This window comes from Melospiza melodia, chromosome 3 (assembly GCF_035770615.1).
Source record: "Melospiza melodia melodia isolate bMelMel2 chromosome 3, bMelMel2.pri, whole genome shotgun sequence".
Lineage (NCBI taxonomy): Eukaryota > Metazoa > Chordata > Aves > Passeriformes > Passerellidae > Melospiza > Melospiza melodia.
The window spans coordinates 23,805,515-23,824,844 of record NC_086196.1 but is presented as its reverse complement, the minus strand read 5'-3'; the positions used below and the strand labels follow the sequence as shown (position 1 = coordinate 23,824,844).

Here is a 19,330-nt window from a genome sequence, read left to right as displayed (position 1 = left end):
GCACTCCTCTCTCCCTGACCTATCTTCAGATGCTGCATTCAATCATCTAAAATTGTAAGCTTTGCATCATTGCCTCCTGAAGTCACTAGATTCTTCCTTGGCTGCGTATAATTCTGAAAACTGTTTTTGATGCAAAATCTGAATAGACTTGCTGTTGTTCCAGGCAGACAGTTTCTTGTCACCCCACAGCTTCCCATAGCAGTGAGGCATTGTCACCAGGAGCAAGACAGGCTCAAACTTGCTCTTTTTCTGCAAATAGCTTCCACCTGTTTTTTTTCACCAACAGTTGCTCTGATGTGTGTGAGGAGCAGGACTTCATCCCACTCTGTGCCAAGTTTAAAAACTCACTCATATATGCAGCCATGGATCCTAAAAACAAACACAACACTGTTTCTGTAAACCACATTATCAGTTTAGTCTGGCTTCCCCAGGTTTTATACAGTGATAGGGGATATGTTTTGCAGAGCTGTTTACTTAGCCAAGTCAGGGGTTCTTCTAATTTCTTGTGAGACACAAATGCATTGGAAAAATGTAGAAATCCATCATGGATGGACTTACAGCAGCAAGTTACATTTCTCTGCATTCAAACTTAAGGCTTTCTACATCTTCAAGCAGAGTTTGAATCAAAGCTATAGGAAAAAAGCAGACTTGTATGTTTTATTGTCAAAAATGCCTATTTCCCTTCTCATTCTTGGGGTGTTCAAGTATGTTGTTAGAAGAAAACAGAGAGCTTGTTGTTTAAGGGAGAGAAAAAAATCAATTATGTGGGCTCAAGTGGTGTGTTCTGCCGTAAGTCTTCTCAAAATGCCCTATCCCAACCAGCCATTGTGGGCTTAAGGCAGGAATTGTTTTATGACCTAGAATTGTCCCTTCTGCTTTAAATAATAACAAAAATAAAATTAATCAGGATCCTGTTAGAAGTATCATCATGGGTGATTTCAGCATGAATTTAACTTCCCTTGATCATGGTTGCCTTCTCTTCTTACTTTCAAAATAAATCATATGGAGCTGGCTTTTCATTTTTTCAATGCCTGACTACCCAGGTGCTTCATCAGCTCTTGTCTGCATAATCCTTCACCTGGTTTCAATCTCCACCTTTCAAGACTGTCTGGTTTTAGTTGTTTGGCTTTTTTAAAAAAATCATTAGCATGATATATTGTAATGTCGTATTTCTATCCCAAATTTTTATTACTTCTATCTCTTGTATTTAAATTTATCATCAGAGAATAATGAATAGTACAGATAACCAACAGCCTAAATAAATGAATAATGAAATATATCTTGGTTCTTGTTTATGTCCAGGTTTGAGCTAAAGCTCCAGTCCTGCAACTTGATCTGAGGTCAACAGGGGTCCACTGAGGGCCACCCACACAGCTCTGATTGCAGACCTGGAACCACAGATTGTTTACATTTCCCTAAAGAATCTAAAATAGTGAGCAGATAGGCAGGGAGCGTGACTAAAGAAAATACAGCTGCTGCCAGTGGATCAAAACTCAAAAATGCAGAGGTGGAGAAGACTGCCTGGAGAATTCTGAGAGGAGGCTGACAATGCACAGCCCAGAGTGGTGGTACAAAGCATGCACAAGATGTGCTTGCAAATCACCAAAAAGCTTTGAACTCCTAGTTGAGACAAATGTACTGACTCGGGGAGAGCCTCTTCAGAAAATTGTCCTAAACAAACAGTATTTGTCTACACTTAGAAATCAGAGAATCACAGCAAGGCTGGAGTTGGAAGGAACCTTAAAGATTATCTAGCTCCAACCCCACCAAAATAAATACATGAAACTAAAATAAAATTTAAAAAAAAATACATAAAACAACCCCTGACACTCCTTTAAGGGTGCCTCCCATTCAAATAAACCAGAATCATCTGTTTTAAGTGTTGGCTCTTTTCCTCCTATATAGGGGACAAACAACAGGGAATTTGAGAAGTCCTTGGAGAGGTTTTACGCACTGCATCTCCCTCAGGGATCAGCCACCCACCAGTGTAACCTGTTGTTGGTTAATGTGGTCAAGGAGGCTTCTTCCTGAGGATACATCCAAGAAAGACATCTTACACTGGGACCACCTTTCATGTTACACAAAACTGTTTGCTGGTGGTTTTCCTTTTCTGCCCTTAGCTGACATGGTTACCAGTGAAAGCAGCAGAGGCTCCAGAAGGAGGGCCTCCCTGAGCTCTCTGCAGCTGACAGTTTCCTCTTCTCCTTTTAATACCTAAATTCCCTTGAGTAAATACAGTATTTGTCTGAGCCATGAGAGAGAACTTGTTTTCTTTGCTACCTTTGAAAAGGGCCGTGTTTTTGTTCAGATGCTGCGTTACACTGTAAAAAAGTGGGTTTTTTACAAACAACACGTGTGTCACAGGCTGTAAAACAGGACTGTCCTCCAGAGTGAGTCACCTGAAGGTGCAGGTCCCCACGGAGGTGCCTGAGCTGTTTCTGCAGCCAGCAGGAAGCTGAGGCTCTGTTCAGCTGCCCCTGACTGCAAACACCAAGTGCCCACACTGGCATTACACCACAGTGCCATGACTCGCATGGAAACTGGGCTGGCATTCAGCCACCCTCGTAGCACCAGGGGCTTATGCATGGATGTATAAATCAAACCCCCAGCCCACCAGTGACTGCCACCACTGCACCTGAAACTAAATCCAGCCCATCAACTGAGGCTCACATGGCCCTGAGCGTCCAGAGCCATTTCAAATGTCTGCAGGGCATCCACATGGCTGGAAAAATGTGACAGCCTGTGGGAAAACTGCCAAGCAGCGTGTCCTGAGGCATCTCACATGGCACTTAATCCCTGTGCTAGGGCATCTGAATCCTACTAGTAAGCTCTAAAGCCCCACATGGATTTGGGAAGTTAAATGTGAAGTTCTTGCAGATCTACTGGTGCTCAGTCTTGGTGTAGTATTACCATCCAAAGACTGTGGTGTACAAAATATGCTTATTTGGTTGTTTATAAAGAAGTTTGGGATCCATCCCGGTAACAACACTACCCACATATAAAGTCATTATCTCCAGAGCTTCCTGTCCTCAAAACCTTGATATTTACCACCCACTGGCATTTACATAAAGGACAGTATTTGCAGCGTAACCTGACACTTAGAATAGGAAAAGTCAATTTAACAGCCTGGAGCATTAAATGTTAAAATGTGAGTTTTCATTTACACAGAAGTCCCAGTACCTTTCTAGAACATTGTGAAAGGGACACGGTGTGAACATCCCAGGATTTCTCTGATGCTTACCTCATGGTGTTAGATTAAGTTGTTCTTTTTCAAGATACAGTGAGCTTTTTGGAAGCAATTTCTCTTTCACTTTGTAGCAATTTACCAGAAAACCCAAATCTTTGTGACTAAGAGCTAATTACAATTTTTTCTTTTTCCTTTACTTGGAACAGGTGCCTATTCCCTGTCTATTCGAGACTGGGATGATATGAAAGGAGATCATGTCAAACATTATAAGATTCGTAAACTTGACAATGGTGGATATTATATCACAACTCGGGCACAATTTGAAACTCTTCAGCAGCTGGTTCAGCATTACTCAGGTAATTTTTCAGATAATACATGGCACTCTGAAGTATTTTAAAACAAAAGTGTTTGCTGCTGAGCTGATGTATGTGTAAGATGCCCTAAAGAGTCATTTGATCTATGACTAGCTTGTTGTAATGCATCTTCTGTTATCCCTTTCCCATTAGAGTTATAAATGTCTTTGAGTGCTGTTCATGGGATACAGCAGCAGAGCTTTTAAAACCTAACACTTCACTGTGCTAAAGGTTTTGTCAGCTCTCCCTATTTCTGAGCAAACAGAATTACCAAATTTGACTTGCACATCTCCAAGCATGAATTCCCTGTGAATAAGTGAGTGCTAAGATGTGCCATTTTGCAGCAGACTATTGCCAATGAAGCAAGTAGGAATTGCATTGTGGAATTCAGTCACCTAAAACAATGGCCAAAAGTTCTGCATGTATTAGATACATTAAATATATTTTCCCACTGAATTTTTATTCTATGTGCATCTAGATTATGTTAAATAAATAAGGCAATATGCATGTTTCTTTATGCACACTATTTGTGTCCACCCACCAAACTTTATTTATTATGTGAATAAAGTGTGACATGCACTGTTCCACCCAAAAGTACGTCCTGTTGTCACTGGCAATTGGTGTACAACAAATGCAACTTCAAAGCCCCTCGAACCTCTGCATAGGACAACTGATTCTTACACAGATTGCCATGCTTCTCAGCATGGTCAGTTTTTAAGCAGAAATTTGTGTTTTGAATTATTTGCCCTTTGGGGTTTTTCCCTTTTCTTTAGCTTTCCATAATATTATTAACAGATTACCCCAAATGCTTGCTGCTCAAAAACTTTTCATAATTTTTACTTGGGAAATCAGCTTCTCTGCGGGCATTTTTTCTGTATTCTTTGTATTCTGTCTGCTGCATTCTTATGCTATTCATACTAGACATCTGGCTGTCTTCTCCACCCAATTCCTGATGGGTGTGTGCTGCCAGGGAGAATTTCTAGTTGTTTCTGGTGACTCTACTTCAAGCTAAATGAGATACAAAAACTCACATATAAGGAAGATAATTTACCACCTCAATGTACCGGTTGGTATATGTCAAATTTTAGTTTCCTGTGGTCATCTTATTTGGGTGGCATATTTTCCATGCACAGATGCAGAAACAAAAAGACCTGGAAGCAGCCATTTCTGTGCAATACAGAGGCATAATCAGTAGGATCCAGGCAGGGTAGCTCTGGAGGCATGGTACTGCATATGCTAATGAAGGTTTGCTCTAGAAAGAATGTCAGACTTGCATGACACCTACAAAGACACTTTTTCACAGAGCAAAATATGGAAAATATCTTTTCCCAGGTGACAAAAAGTCCACCAAATTTTCATGGCTGCAATTTTTCAGAAAAATAAGTCATTAATCTTCTCTGTGTTTCTTTTACTCAGTTCAGAAACAATTCAGCTTGTAACTGACAGATTATTTTTAAAAAGATATACTGTACCATAGTAAACCAGTCACTCAAGAGGTTATCTTAATGCAGCATTGTGGGAGGAGGGAAATCCTGAGTCTGCAAGAGAAAGCAGTGGTGGTCACCTTCCATTTCAGGCTGTGCAGAGACTAAAATATTTCCTGTTCTGTCTCAAATGAATATGTTTCAATGTTCAATTCCTAATCTTCCAGGATGCTTTGTGGTATGCAACTAACAGCTGTTGTGAGTAGCATTGTTTTTTTGCTTACTGTATTTGTTTCATGTCACACTTTTTTTTCTTTCCTCTCCTTTGCTGTTGGCTTCACTTCTGGCTCCATCAGAGAGAGCTGCAGGTCTTTGCTGCCGCTTAGTAGTCCCCTGTCATAAAGGAATGCCAAGGCTTACTGATCTGTCTGTCAAAACCAAAGATGTCTGGGAAATTCCACGAGAATCCCTACAGTTGATCAAGAGACTGGGAAATGGGCAGTTTGGGGAAGTATGGATGGGTATGGAGCAAAATAATTACTCTAAAATAGCTCGCTGTGTGGGGATTACAAGATGGAAGGTGAAAATGTAGGAGGACATTGTGGCCCACAAGAAAAAAAATTAGTAAAGCTCAAACTGTTAGGAAAAATGTCTTTGGAATCATGTCTTTGACTTTGAAATTCTTTAATCTTCAACTTTCACTATAATTGATGGCAAAAGAAAACTGAAAATCCATGTTTCCTTGGAAGGTCTTGATTTTGACAAATTACCACTGTCTTAATAATAAATCAAGGCTCGCGTAGTAATCTCTTAGCTGTACCAAGGAGCCTTTTTCTGCAAGCTAACAAAAGAAGTCCTTATCATCAGCATCCAAAAACCAGTGTTTGCAAATGAACTTTATTGCAGCACTGAGAGACCCTCACCTTCCATCTTTCTCAATGCATGCATAATTTTGGATTATAAGTGTGTTTTTTTTATTAATTTCCTCTCCTATAGAGAAAGCTGATGGTTTGTGTTTTAACTTAACTGTGATTGCTACGAATTATACCCCACAAACTGTTGGATTGGCTAAAGATGCATGGGAAGTTGCACGTGATTCATTATTTCTGGAACAGAAGCTTGGTCAGGGGTGTTTCGCTGAAGTGTGGCGTGGTAAGGCAGAGAATATATTTTGCTTTGGATGGATCTTTTAAGGCCCTCTTGGCAGAAATAAACATTTCAAGTCTAGATCTTAAGGCTAAAAGATCAGAATAGTGGGAAATGTTAGTTTCTATTGCCTGAAACAGTCAAACATAAATACAGTAATCCATGGGGAAGCTTCCATTCATTTGCACACAGTGGTATGAGAGGTTAGGGCATTAAAATTCATTAATTGCCTTGGGTTTATTTGGGTGACTACACAATTGCTAGGTATTAAGATAGGAATGATGCTAAACCTGTAAGGCAGAATGGCTAACCAGAAATTAATCTGGTAAGTAGACATTTTTCTTTCCTTGTGTGTTGTAGCACTGATGGAATCAGACCCTGAAAATGATTCCATCCACTCTCCCAGCTTAAAAATAATGGCAAATATCAGCAAGCTGATATTGTCAAGCTAGCTTTCCCATGCATCCACTTCTTCAATCCTGTTTGCAATTTGTGTCTGCAGCAGAGCCCAGTAATTCAATATAGAGAGCAGGGACAACAGAGGCAAAACTTGCCAGGCCCAGCTGAGCCCCCACTTTGAAGTCCAGAAATATTGACCTTTTCCAAATCCACTGACATTGTTTTCTGCACACTTGCCAGCTGAACTTACCCATCATGGGCCTCATTCTTTTAATGAGTATAAAACAACAGCAATTTACAATATACATAAATCTTAGTATGGCCATAGCATTAAAACACAATATAGTGGCCATTCCATGAGATGTGGCTCAATTTCTATGCCAAATTGTGTTCTGTATAGACTCTAAAATTATCAATTCAAATAAAGAATCACTATGTGTTGTTTCTTCACAAAAATTTGAGGAGGCAGTTTGACCACTCCTTTTGTTGCAGTGACACAAAAATATGTACAGCCAAAACAACCAGTGGGTGCTCCAGCAGGGAGCCCAGCAGCAAGTCTGTGAGATTTACAGAATTTATAGACTAGAAATATGGAAATTTATAGAATCTCACAGAATTGCAGTTGACCTGATGCAAAGAAAGTTGCCTATATTTCTGTTCACATTTCCAGATAATTGCAGTTTCTCCTTCTCATTCTCCATCTTGAATGCATGCACAAGTTTCCAGTTTATGTTCATACTTAGTGGTCAACTCTGTGTGCTGTAGACCTTAAACTGATTCAGCAAGTTAAAGGAACAAATGTAATAAATAAATAAATAAATAAAGTCAGCTATGAGAAATAAAGTGCCAAGTACCAGTACCAAGCAGCTGTCAGAAATGCAAAAATTATGATTACAATTATCAAATTCTGTTTCTTATGTATAGTAAAAAATATGTTAATAGCCCTGAAGCATTACCAAATTGGAATAGATTAACACAGTAACAATTAATAAAAAACACATTAAGTAGTAACTAGCTACATATGGGAGGAATTCAGAGGGAAGTCTATGCTGCTTTTCTATTAGAAAAATATACTAAAACAGAAAAAGAAAATTTAAGAATTTAAACTGGAATCAGGGCTGAGAGGATAAGTCAACATTTTTGGTTTATTTTCTTTTTTAAACTGGAGAAATTAATAAAATATTTAAAAACAGACTTGCTGAAAACACTAGTAATAGAACAAGTCCTGGAATTTTTATTTAAACAGATAGTACACCATTAATCCTGTTAACACACAAGGTGGGATCCTATTTTATGAATGCCAGTCTGGTGCCCATGAAACTCTGTTTTTATTCCCGGTTCATATAATTTGTGGTACCTCTGCAAAGTGGCCGTGACTGATGGCACACTGCAGTCTGCAGCCTCAGTGACTCCAGACAAAACACGCTCCCTGTCACCCATCTGAAAAGATTTTGGCCACCCTGCTTGAAATTAGAGGCAAAACCACATCCTTCCCAGGTTACACAGGAGTGCCACTAGAGCAAAGTCCTGCTTCAGCTCTGGTTTGAAGGACTGAGAGAAATGAGGGCTTCAGGAGTCCTTCTGAAGCGTGCTGGGGTGGCAGAGGTGGTCACTCGAGGCATTACTCCACTGACAGTACAGTGAGCTGTCAGTTCAGTGACAGCTGGCACCGAACTGGCAGAAGGGAATAAAGGCATCATAAAAACCAACTTGCACTGCACACTTTTGACTAATATGTGCCTCAAGCCCTGCTAGACATTTGGGATTGCCCTTTAAAAGTGAGGAGCAGCACAGGAGCAGCAGCTTCTCCACTGCTCTTCTGCTATCCTCAGCCAGGCAAGGTAGACCTGGGACCTGAGCATTTGCACAAAAAAAGACCCATTTTATGGCTCATTTATATTCTGGCAGGTTGCAAAAGCTCATGATAAAGTTATTTTGGCCTAAGCAATTCCCATGAAGCAGCTGAGCCCTGTTATTGTTCGCATACTTTTAACAAAGACAAATGGGGTTATTTTACATGTTACCTTTTTTCATGACACAGCCTTTGTGTACTTTGTGAGCTTTCTGCTGTCCTCGTGTTTAAGTGCAGAGGAGTAGTTTTTAATGTGATTAATTCCTGAAGTAATTTAGTGTTGTTCTGCTTTATCACACAGCAGCTCCCTATCTACAGATCACATTCAGAGCCATGTCAGCCCTGACTCTGGAGCAGGGTTCTGGCTGGTCTGGGCAAAGGACAACCAGAAGGCAGTAGGAAAGGGGTATTTCTGCCCATTTTAATTGTCCCTCCTTTTACTTCCCACAAAAAAAAAAAAACCCAAAACAAAACAAAACCAAAAAAGTCCCCACTGTTTACATTAATAGGTCTTCTGGGTTTTCTTTCTTTCCAGTCCTCCTCCCCCTTTCTAATATCCAAGTGAAGCCCCACCTTTTGCATGATGCCCTGAGTCAGCCTTCCCCACTTGTCTCCAGGTTCTTGTGCAGGCTTTTGGATGTTCCAGAAAGCTTGGTAGCTGATGGGTGAAAAATGCTGCAACTTGTCTGTTTCAGTGCTGACCATGATTAAAGAGCAAACTGAAGTGGACAGGAACACCTCATTTTCTGTCAGCAGCCCCTGGGGATAAGGAGGGGAAGGAAAAAGACACATTTCAGTTTGGAAACACACCTGTGTTTCTAAATTGAAATCAATTCAGGATTTGTTTCTCAGGAAGTTTTTTGTTGGGGTTTTTTTTGTTTTGTTTTTGTTTTTTGTTTTTGTTTTTTTGTTTTTTTTAATCTGACTCAGAACAAAACCAAAATGTTAAAATGTGTTGCAAATGAGAAATTCTGGTTTAACCAGTTTTGTTGTCCAAATCTGTGACTGGAGCTGTGTTGTTGTCTGGACCAATTACTTGTTAGCAAGGGAATACACGAAGATGGGTTTCAGCAGTCCCAAGTTTCTTACTCAGAGAAGGTTTCTGTGGAGATCACTGGAAACACTGTCTGAGTAGGACAACAGCAGTTGTGCCCCAGTGCCAATAGGAGTATTATTTTTCAGTGTAACAGAAAAAGACTAAAATATGAAGGAGGTGTGGGAGGAATATAATGATAAGGCAACATGGGATACCAAACTTTTTTTTTAAAAATTTATATTAAATGTCCTTGCTATTTTTTTCCTTGCTTACATTAGGCATCAGGCAGAAAAAGGAGCAGAAGATATTTAATCTAACTAAGTGTCTGTGCTTGTAGGTACGTGGAATGGAAATACTAAAGTGGCTATCAAGACCCTGAAGCCTGGCACCATGTCTCCAGAATCCTTCTTAGAGGAAGCCCAAATCATGAAGAAGCTAAAACATGACAAATTGGTCCAACTTTATGCTGTGGTATCTGAAGAGCCTATCTATATTGTCACAGAGTACATGAGTAAAGGTGAAGCCAGAGCTGCTAGCCTTGATAATATTTTTTCTTTATTGTTTCTCCTTGGGGATACAGAGGGAGGTGCAACAGGGTGCATGCAAGGAAGGAGAGAGGGAACAGGAAACTAGAGCCACCTCTGGCTTCAGAAGAATTAGGAATTCCACTATGAACTGGGACCTGATGCACAAAGAAAATCTGTACTAGCTGGGGGAAAGAGAAGTTGGTGCAGGCTAAGTGATTCCAACTGCACCAGCATTCAGACTTCCCTGACAAGTGATTTGCATATTCTAGGTTTGATGATATCACATGCTGCTTCCCAAGATCCTAGCTTTTCCTGGCATCAGAGAGTTCTTTAGGACATCTTCTTTCAGTGTTTTACTTGTTGGCCCAGGATTTCTGTTTCCTTGTTTAGCCAATCCTGAATCTTGTCACTGCACCTCATTCTCAGATCACACTTCACTTTCAGTCCACCCCATTATCAACTTAATACATGATTTGCACATATTATTCTTTCCCTCACTTTCCCCTTCCCCCTTGTCTCTTCCTTAAGCTATTTAGCTGGTAACAGTGTAGTAAAATGAGAAAAAGAAAACTTTTTGCTCCATCAGATCTCCAGCAGGGTGCTTAGAGCAGAGCAAAAAATCTGCTTGTTTTGGAAAAGCAAGTGAACCAAATAGGAAACATAAGTTCTCACAGGGAAGTTTCATTGTACATTGGAGGATACACTCTGAAATTTTAAGTGCATTCTTTCAGTCTATTTGGAGTTGACTTTTATTTTCCTGGCAGGTGCTTGCCCACCTCCCTCCTCAGAGGCATCCAAGCCCTGACTAACTCACACTTTAATCATATGTCTCAGTGACAAGCATATGCTTTTTCCCTTTAAAAATAAAGACTTTTCAAAACCCTTCTGAAGTATGGGGTTTATTTTGGCTTACTTTACTGGTTTGTACTGTAACATTTTACATCTTTGGATCTGAGCTTGAGGCTGACAATTTATCAAGGGAGAAACGCTTAATCATCTCTCTTTTTCCTTTATTTTTTAAACCAATTCTCTGACCTTATTTAAAGGAGACTGCTACACTTCTCTGTTCAGATACAAGATTAGGACAGAATCTATACATCCTAGGCTCTTTCTTTAAGGCAACAGGGTACTTTCTTGTTTTCCCTAGCACAGGAAAGTGATACTCTTATAACTTTTGCTGAAGTTGCTTTCATTTCATCTCTTCTTTGTCTTCTAAAATTAATGATTCATGCTGTATTTAGTTCTGGATTACCTAGAGGAGGAGCACCACTGATTTCTAAGGAGAAATAGCATTTGCTAATGCTATCCCCCTTGGGCTCACCAGGCTCTGGGCTGACCTTTCCTTTGGAGCACGTTGAGCTAGGATCTGACTTCTTCCATGATTTGTGTGGGTTGGAACTGAGCTGCTGCTTTGCAGTTAGCTGAGGCCTTTAGAGAGCAGCAGCTATGTAGTTTTAAAAGAGCACTGGAAAAGTTAGGAAAGATCAACTTTCTCAATAATGGTCAGGAAAAATTAAAACAATCCTGTTTCCTTTCACTGCAACTCTCGTTTTACTAGTTGCATGTTCTTCTGCAAGCCAGCTTCAAGAGTGAAGCAAGTACAGTAGGAGAATTTGGAGATATCATGGGGTTTTCTGAAACTGTCCCTTGAAGTTGAAACATTGCTGTCTTTAATATTGCACATATTGCTGCACCTCCATTCTGATGAGTTGTCTTCCTAACATCTCTCTATTGTGTCAACTCTGCATTTACAGGGAGTTTGCTAGATTTCCTCAAGGATGGAGAAGGAAGAGCCTTGAAGTTACCAAACTTGGTGGACATGGCGGCCCAGGTCTGTCTGCACAGCTCTGAGCACTGAGGTGTGGGTGTTTTGTAGCCCATGTATGGACTGAGTTTGTTTTAAATGCATGGCTTGTGTCTCCTGCTGCTCAGGTGGCCGCGGGCATGGCGTACATCGAGCGGATGAATTACATACACAGGGATCTGCGCTCTGCCAACATCCTGGTGGGCAACGGCCTCATATGCAAGATTGCCGACTTTGGATTGGCAAGACTGATTGAAGACAATGAATATACAGCCAGACAAGGTAAATGCAGCACTGAGTGTCATTCTTGTGGCAGGGAAAGAGTAGAATGTGGTTTTGAAAACTCTTTCTCCTGTGCTTCGGAGCTGCTTGCAGTAAATCTTCAACTCATATTAACTCTTAATCAGAAGTTTACTTCTGAATGCATGTCCTAAAGAGAATGTCTTATTTTGTTGTATTTTCTTTGAAAACCAAAATGAAACAAAGGTGACAAGTGAGAACACAGCTGGAAATGACAGCAAAGACAGGATCTTCATGGTGCCATAGCAAAGAGCATATTTTACTTGCTGGTTATGAGAGTCTGAATGTGGTGATCCAGAGAAGTGTATGTAGGGTATTTCTTTTGTAGTGTGCCTTCTAGTATTTACTAACCACTATTATCACTCCTGTACTATTCTTACTTTATTTCAAACAGGTCAAAGAGTTGTGCCTCTGTGCAGTGGAGCTGCTTCTCTAAGCACTCCCTTTCCTTTTCCTTTCCTTTCCTTTTCCTTTCCTTTCCTTTCCTTTCCTTTCCTTTCCTTTCCTTTCCTTTCCTTTCCTTTCCTTTCCTTTCCTTTCCTTTCCTTTCCTTTCCTTTCCTTTCCTTTCCTTTCCTTTCCTTTCCTTTCCTTTCCTTTCCTTTCCTTTCCTTTCCTTTCCTTTCCTTTCCTTTTCCTTTTCCTTTTCCTTTTCCTTTTCCTTTTCCTTTTCCTTTCTTCTTTCCTTTCCTTTCCTGTTGTTTTAATAGAAATGACATCTTCCAGTGCAACACAGGGTGCTGGTCACAGACACCACTGATACACTATAGAAATGTGTCAAACAGTTTTGCAGCTTTTTCTAAAAAGCATGTGTGTTCAAACTGAGCCATGTCACAGGCTCTTTTCAGTTATTCTTTACAAGTCATGCTTAGTTGTCAGATGTTGGTCCAAGCTGGAGAGCTACAGTTTTGTTCTCTTTCTGCTGGCAGTACTTTGGTCATGCTTGCTCAATATGTGTTGGTAAACACAACTCCATCCTTTCAGTGCCAAAGCCAGGGAGGATCCCATTAAACCCCGTTGTACATCACCAAGAACTCTCTTTGTGGGTTTCCTCTTGTGAGTTTCTTCTCTTGAGCAAAGTCCCTGTTTCAGCATGGACCCTGCCATTAATTCTGAGGAAACAGCTAACCTCTTTCTGTAACTTTTTCTCTAAGTGCTGACAGAAGGAGCCAGAGAGTTTCCAGCATGCCTTGCCCTGCCCTGGGAGCAGCAGCAGCTCTCAAGCTGTTCTCAGCCCCCTGAACTGCTGTGGGCAGTACCCAGTCACAGGGTGTGGAGCACAGGCTGCATCCACCCTGAAAGGTGCCTGCTTCACAGTCAGACAGTGAGGTCCTTGAGGAACCCCTGACAGATACTAATGCAGAGCCTTAACTACTATTGATTTCAGCCTGAGGGTGGGAATGCTTCTTGCTAGAAAAAAATAGTCTTGTGTCATTCTCTCTGGAGCAATAAGAGTGTCTGGAGAGGCTCTGGCAGACAGAAAGCTGCCTGCTTGCTGTTCCCCTGTGTAAAACAAGAAGAGTTTTCCCTGAACAAGGCAGGCAGATGCAGTCTGCAAAATGGCTTTGAAACAGTGTCCTATATTATCTCCACTTCTGCCTGGTTTGCTGCCATGTCTTTTGTTCCCTTTGGAAACCACCCAATGTGTAGTTTTACATGACTAATTATTTGTTTTCATAGACAAATATGTGACCTACTTCTGGCCAAATCTCTGCAGGCTCCTGATCCCTAGGAAATCCTATGATGACCTGTTTGCCTCCCAGTTTAAATCTCTCAGAATAGTTTTGCTCCCTTCACATGTTAAAAAAGCTGTGAAAACCTACCTGACTGATATGGAGGAGAAGTTTATATTTTTAAATTTTAAATAAAAATCACTTGATTTGGGGTGGAGAAACTTTTGGAAAAGTGTAACACCAGGCCTGGCAGGGAGAGGGAGCATTGTGGGTGTCTCCTGTCCTTTTTTCATGGCAGAAATCACTTGTATTGAGGAAAAAGTGTCTGGGAAGGGAGAATTAGTTTGGCTTTTAAAATGCATTGCTGATGATCTGGAGATCTGAGTCATGTTTGCCTGGCTTCATCTCCTTGTGCCAGTGTGGAAAAGTCATCCATCCTTCCCATGCTTGAGGGCAACGGACAATAATTCCTTCCCCTGACCTCCAAATCAGGCTGAAATCCTTCAGAGCTACAGAATTCATTAAAAGAGAGACCCAAAGTGCTGTAACCACAGGTATCAAGTAGAAAGGTTTTCCTACTTTCATTAGTATTTTTTGTCCCTTTCTTATGGAGTAGGAAGGGGTGCTCTTTTTTAACCAAGTAGCACGCACTCAATTTACATTTCATTCCAATTAACCTGGCTTCCAAGCCAGGGTGAGTTAAGACCTTTGATTTATTGCAAGAGAAAAATGGTTTCTAATGCACCAATGGATTTTTTTTTTCCAACTGGAATTCAGCTCTGGCTTGTTTAGTTAAGCTTCAGTTTGAGCAATGCTTGTTGGAGACCACAGTATCAGGAGGAAATGGTTGCCTCTGCTTGTTTCCCATGACCTATTACTTCAGCCTCCAAGGGGATGCATCTGGGGACTGCTCTGTTTATCTAGCTGACTACTGCTTCAGTGGGAATTTTGACACAGGAGGAAAGCTTGGCCAGCAGAGGGGAGGGGAACAGGGAGCGCTCCAGACTGGCAGCTCCTGTGGGAGAAAGGAAATGTTTTTCCTTGCAAAATCTGAAGATTAAAGTCTCTGGTCACTCTTCTCAGCAGCCATCCTTCTTTTGGCTCAAGTGTGTTAGTACAGAGCTCGTTGTTGGCGTGGGGAAGAGGTGGTTTTCTCCAGCTTCGCTTGATCTCCTGCTCCCTTCCCCCACTGTCACTTTTGTCTCTGATTAAATATTTTGAAAGGAAACAGATGGGGATGCTTTGAGCCCCAGCAGGCCAGAGTGCAGGATTCCTGAACCTGTGTGGGTATTACTTAGCCTGGTGGTAATGTTTTACTGCCCGGTTTATTTTCTTTTGGGTTTGAACAAAGGAGGCCTGACTGCTCCTGATTTATGAGAGATAAATAAAAAGCAGCTCGTTGTCTGCACTGCCATTTCTCAACAATTGTCAGGAAGGAAAGAGATGGTCATGCCACTAATGATTTAAAGTGTGCGACTAGCAGCCATACACTGCCATTAAATAATACAAAAAAAAAAGTTCTTGGCTTGTAATGAGCATTTGGCTCCTCTTGCTTTTAGAGGAAGTGAGTAATCAAAGGGGAAAAACATGCCTGTTTGGGGTGACACCCATTTCAAAGGCTACACTGGGGGACTGTATTGCAGCCTGTCCCATTGCTTCTTTTGGCTGTTGCTGTTGCAACATCTTCCCCACACACAGCGTCAGGCATGGAGTGTTGCTCCCTTCCATTGGTGATGATGCTTGTGTCAGCCCTGTAAGGCAAGACTTAAAACTCCTGGTATCCTACAGGACAAAGAGAAACTTGCCATCACTCCCAGCAAAGGATTTCCCACGAAGTTCTGCTATCCTTGCACTGATAGGGTTCACAGTTATGTGGAGTTCTGGCCGAGGACATGGCATTTTTGTGGAGAGTGCCAGTGCTCCACAGAGTCACTGGGTTAGAGTTGTTACTATTCTAAGCAGCAGCAGCTGATACAAATTTAAATTTTTCTCAATAAATAAAAAGTGCAGAGTTGTTTTCCAGGCCATGTTTCTACTGCACACACCAGCAACACTTGCAGTAGTGCCACTCTAAGCACACATGAAACAATAAGGATCTTTCTGATGCCTTCCAGACGAGTCAGAGCTATTTTGGGAGCTCTAGTACGTGTTTGTAAACTCACAGATCATTTTTGCCTCCTTAACACTTAGAAGTAACTCCTTCCTGCCCTGCTTAAAAACAAGTGATGCTTCTTAAGTTTGATTTCCTAGAAATAGGCAGGGATTTCAAGTGATGCTTCTTAGTTTGATTTCCTAGAGCCAGGCAGGGATTTTCCCCCCTCCCCTTCCAGGCTCTTTGCAGACTTGTTCACCAGCTAATCAGAGCTGGTTTGTTTGTGACTGCAGTGCAGGCTGGAGCATCCAGGGCTTTGTTCTCGCTCTTTACCTGCGAGAACAGAGAACAGAGAGGGCTCCCGGTTCTCAGCCAGCGGGTCCGTGGGGATCCGCTCCTGCAGAGGCGCCTTCTGCCTGCCCGGGGAGGGAAGGATTGCGGCCGGGGCCAGGGGAAGGGCGAGGGAAAGGAGGGGAAAGGAATGGGGGCCGCCGGAGAGAGCCAGAGGGGAGCTCAGAGCCGCTCCCTGGGAGGGTCCGCCTGCCCAGCCTGCTCCTCATGGCTGGTGTTTGCCAGGCTTGTCATTCCACGTTCGTTCGCTCTCAGAGCACAAAAAGCGTGATTGCGCGGTCCCTCCCACACGGCGCTCATCATCGCCTGCCGGGGCTGACTCGTTTCCTGTTTCATGCTTGCTTCAGCACTCCGTTTTTACCTTTTACAGCTTTCCCTTTCCAGCCCCAGAAGCAATCCAATGCCACACTGCATTCCCTGATGGCTAACCCGAGCGGGCCCCGAGGTTTTGGGTCACAGAGCTCGGAGTCCTCCACTGGGTTTGGTTTTAAGGTACAAGAGGTAGCAGCTTTGTAACATTTCCAGAAACAGGATCATTATCAAGCTGGCAGTGGCTCTGGGGCATGAATTTCAGAGGTTTCTACTTCATCAAGATTTAGATCTGAAAAGAGACCAAAGCTCTGAGGGATTTTCGCTTGCCTCAGAGGAAACCATGCTGAGAGTTGGATCTCAGGGTCACTCAATCATCCCAGCCCCCTCTGCTCCTTCTCATCACATGACCCGCTTAAAGCCAGCAAAGAATTAAAACAGGACCATGGATTGATTTTCCCAGGGAAATCCTCCTGGGAGATAACCTGTGTGAATGCCTGGGCAGAGGTCCCAAGAATAGGACTGAGCCAGTGCAGAAACCCAAAAAAGGCTTTCCCCGGGCTGTAACATTTGAAAAAAAAAAAAAAAAAAAAAAAAAAAAAAAAAAAAAAAAAAAAAAAGGGGACTGAGATAAAAGCTGCAGATTAGTACCCTGTTTTGGGGCAAAGACAGGTCATCCTGACCTGATGAATGCAATCTGCTGTTTGTGTCCATGCATGGGGTTACTCATGTGCTAGTTTGTAATAAAACATGTTCCAGCAACAAAAAGAGAGAAATCCCTCCCCCACTGATACAAAATCTGCCTTCAGAGCAGGAGATGGGCTGCCTTGTCAGCTGGGGTGATTTGGCTTATCAGATTTATTAACATGCTTGTCAGTAATACACTTTTTACCTGATGCTGTAATTTGTTTGCAGCACAAAGTCAGTTTGTTTAATAAGCTTCTGAGGCCTGGGCAGAGAGAGGCATTGGGGGTTTTAATCAGTGTGTTGGGAAGAGAGTTAAGCACAGGAACTGTGTGTCCATCAGGAGCCACACAGAGCATCTGGCCTGTGCTAGCACTCCATGGAGCTACAGCAAGCAGGAGGCTTCAGGGCAGTGCTCAACACATTTGGGAATTTTTGTGCTTTCACAGCAGTGCACTGTGTCTGTTTCCAGTTCCAGGCATTGAATGAGGGGCAGCACTTTGGAGGATCCCTGTCAGACAAACACACACACTGCCATTCACACAAGCTGTGTGTGATCTCTTTATGTGAGGGCAGGGCATGTGCTGTACCTGCAGGTGACCAGCCTGGTGGTTCCCCCTGGTCTCTGCTCTCCCTTCACTGACAGCTCTGCCATTCTGGACTGCAGACTCTCTTGAACCATCCAGCCTCCAACATGTGTTGCAGGGCCCGAAAACCATGAGGCAGGGCTCTGCTAGCAAGCTCTCTGCCAAGGTTGCATTTTTCCCCTCCCCATCTAGCACTCCAAATCTGTCATCTATCAGGAAATGCTGCACAAACTGCAGAACGTGATTTTTTGTATTAGTTGCTTTAGCCAGAGAATCATCCACAGCAGGGGCAGCATAGAGGAGTAATGAATAGCTGTCCTGTCGTTGGAAAATCCTCAGCACAGACCATTCATCTTTCCAGCAGTGCTCATCACACCCCAGTGAGGATGGTACTGCTCTAGCTCTCAGGAAAAGGGATGTCCTGGAATTGATCCCCCTTCTTGGGGTCTTACCTTGCTTCTCATTTTCCTGTGGTTTGACAACATGCCACATACGCATCTCCCAGTGATACACTGGCAGTAGGTTGAGGAAGACAAAAATACTGGGGGAGTTGGCCACAAAAGAGTCTGAAGAGATTTCCTTCCTCCAAAGATGAGTTGTAGGTGGTTGCTACCTTTGGATCTGAGTTTGAAGCAAAAGGGAATTGAGCAGATTTCTCTAAGTTTCTCAGACAAACACAGCTGATTAAAGAAAAAGAAAATTGTGGAATAAAATGTGTGCAACGTGTGAACAATCAAACCCCCCTACATGTCCATCTCACCCAGCACCAGCCAAGGTCCAAGGCTTCAGGCTCCTGGCCAGCCTGGAGCTGTTCCTTCATCCAGCTGGCACGGGGTGTGTGTACTATCTGGGCTGCACGTAGGAGAGAGCAGAGGAACATTGGCCCTCCCATCCAGGGCTGCCTGCACAGCCCATCTAAAGGCATGCCCTGCTGGCCTGGGCAGCCTGACCACATGCAGCTTGCAGTTTTTCCAGGGATTGGCATGGGCTGTACGGCCCCAGGACCTCCTGGCAGCTGGAGCAGCAGTTGCCAAGCCCATGTGGCTGCTGGTGCTGCTGGAGCAGGGCCAGATTCCAGGAGAGAGGCTCAAGTGATGGCAGCTTCTGCTGCAAAGGACTCACACAGCACAGCCAAGGCAAAAGGAAAAAATGGTTCTGCAAATTTTGGGTCTTGTAAGCTAAGGTTGGTCACACAAAGAAGTGTAAGTGAAGGAGGTTGAGACTGAGCCAAGCACCCAAATTTTAGTTCTGCCTACCTGTCAACCAATGAAAATACATAAGAGACAGGTTTTAAAAAGTGAACAGGCATCCAAAATCCTCCAGCACCTTGGCAAATCTAGCCAGTGATGTGCTGATGCTTAACTAGTCTTAAGTTCCTGACTTCAGGCATTAGGTATCTGAAACTTTCTCTTGCATCTTTTTCATCCTTTAGCAGGACATTTTCCAGTTTTTTAGCAGGACTTATTTGATCAACTTCAATACTCCCTAGGAAAAAAAATGTATTTGTACTAGAGTACTAGTCTCTCTTAGGACCATTTACATGTAGAGCAGAAAAAATTTTAGCACATTGAAGTTTTACTAAGAAGGGAGATGAGGATTACCATGTG

General features: G+C 42.5%; 1 protein-coding gene across 3 annotated transcripts in view; it reads left to right on the top strand.

Moving 5' to 3' along the window:
* The window catches only part of FYN (FYN proto-oncogene, Src family tyrosine kinase), a 138,675-nt gene that overhangs the window by 104,668 nt on the left and 14,677 nt on the right, over positions 1–19,330 (top strand). For 2 of the 3 annotated variants that reach the window (XM_063151021.1, XM_063151020.1), the window contains 5 exons: positions 3,394–3,543; positions 5,321–5,485; positions 9,735–9,914; positions 11,679–11,755; positions 11,857–12,010. In XM_063151021.1, the coding sequence (XP_063007091.1) occupies positions 3,394–3,543; positions 5,321–5,485; positions 9,735–9,914; positions 11,679–11,755; positions 11,857–12,010 (726 nt within the window). Of the gene's footprint in view, positions 1–3,393; positions 3,544–5,320; positions 5,486–5,960; positions 6,117–9,734; positions 9,915–11,678; positions 11,756–11,856; positions 12,011–19,330 lie in introns of all 3 variants that reach the window. The other variant, XM_063151022.1, reaches the window with a different exon arrangement.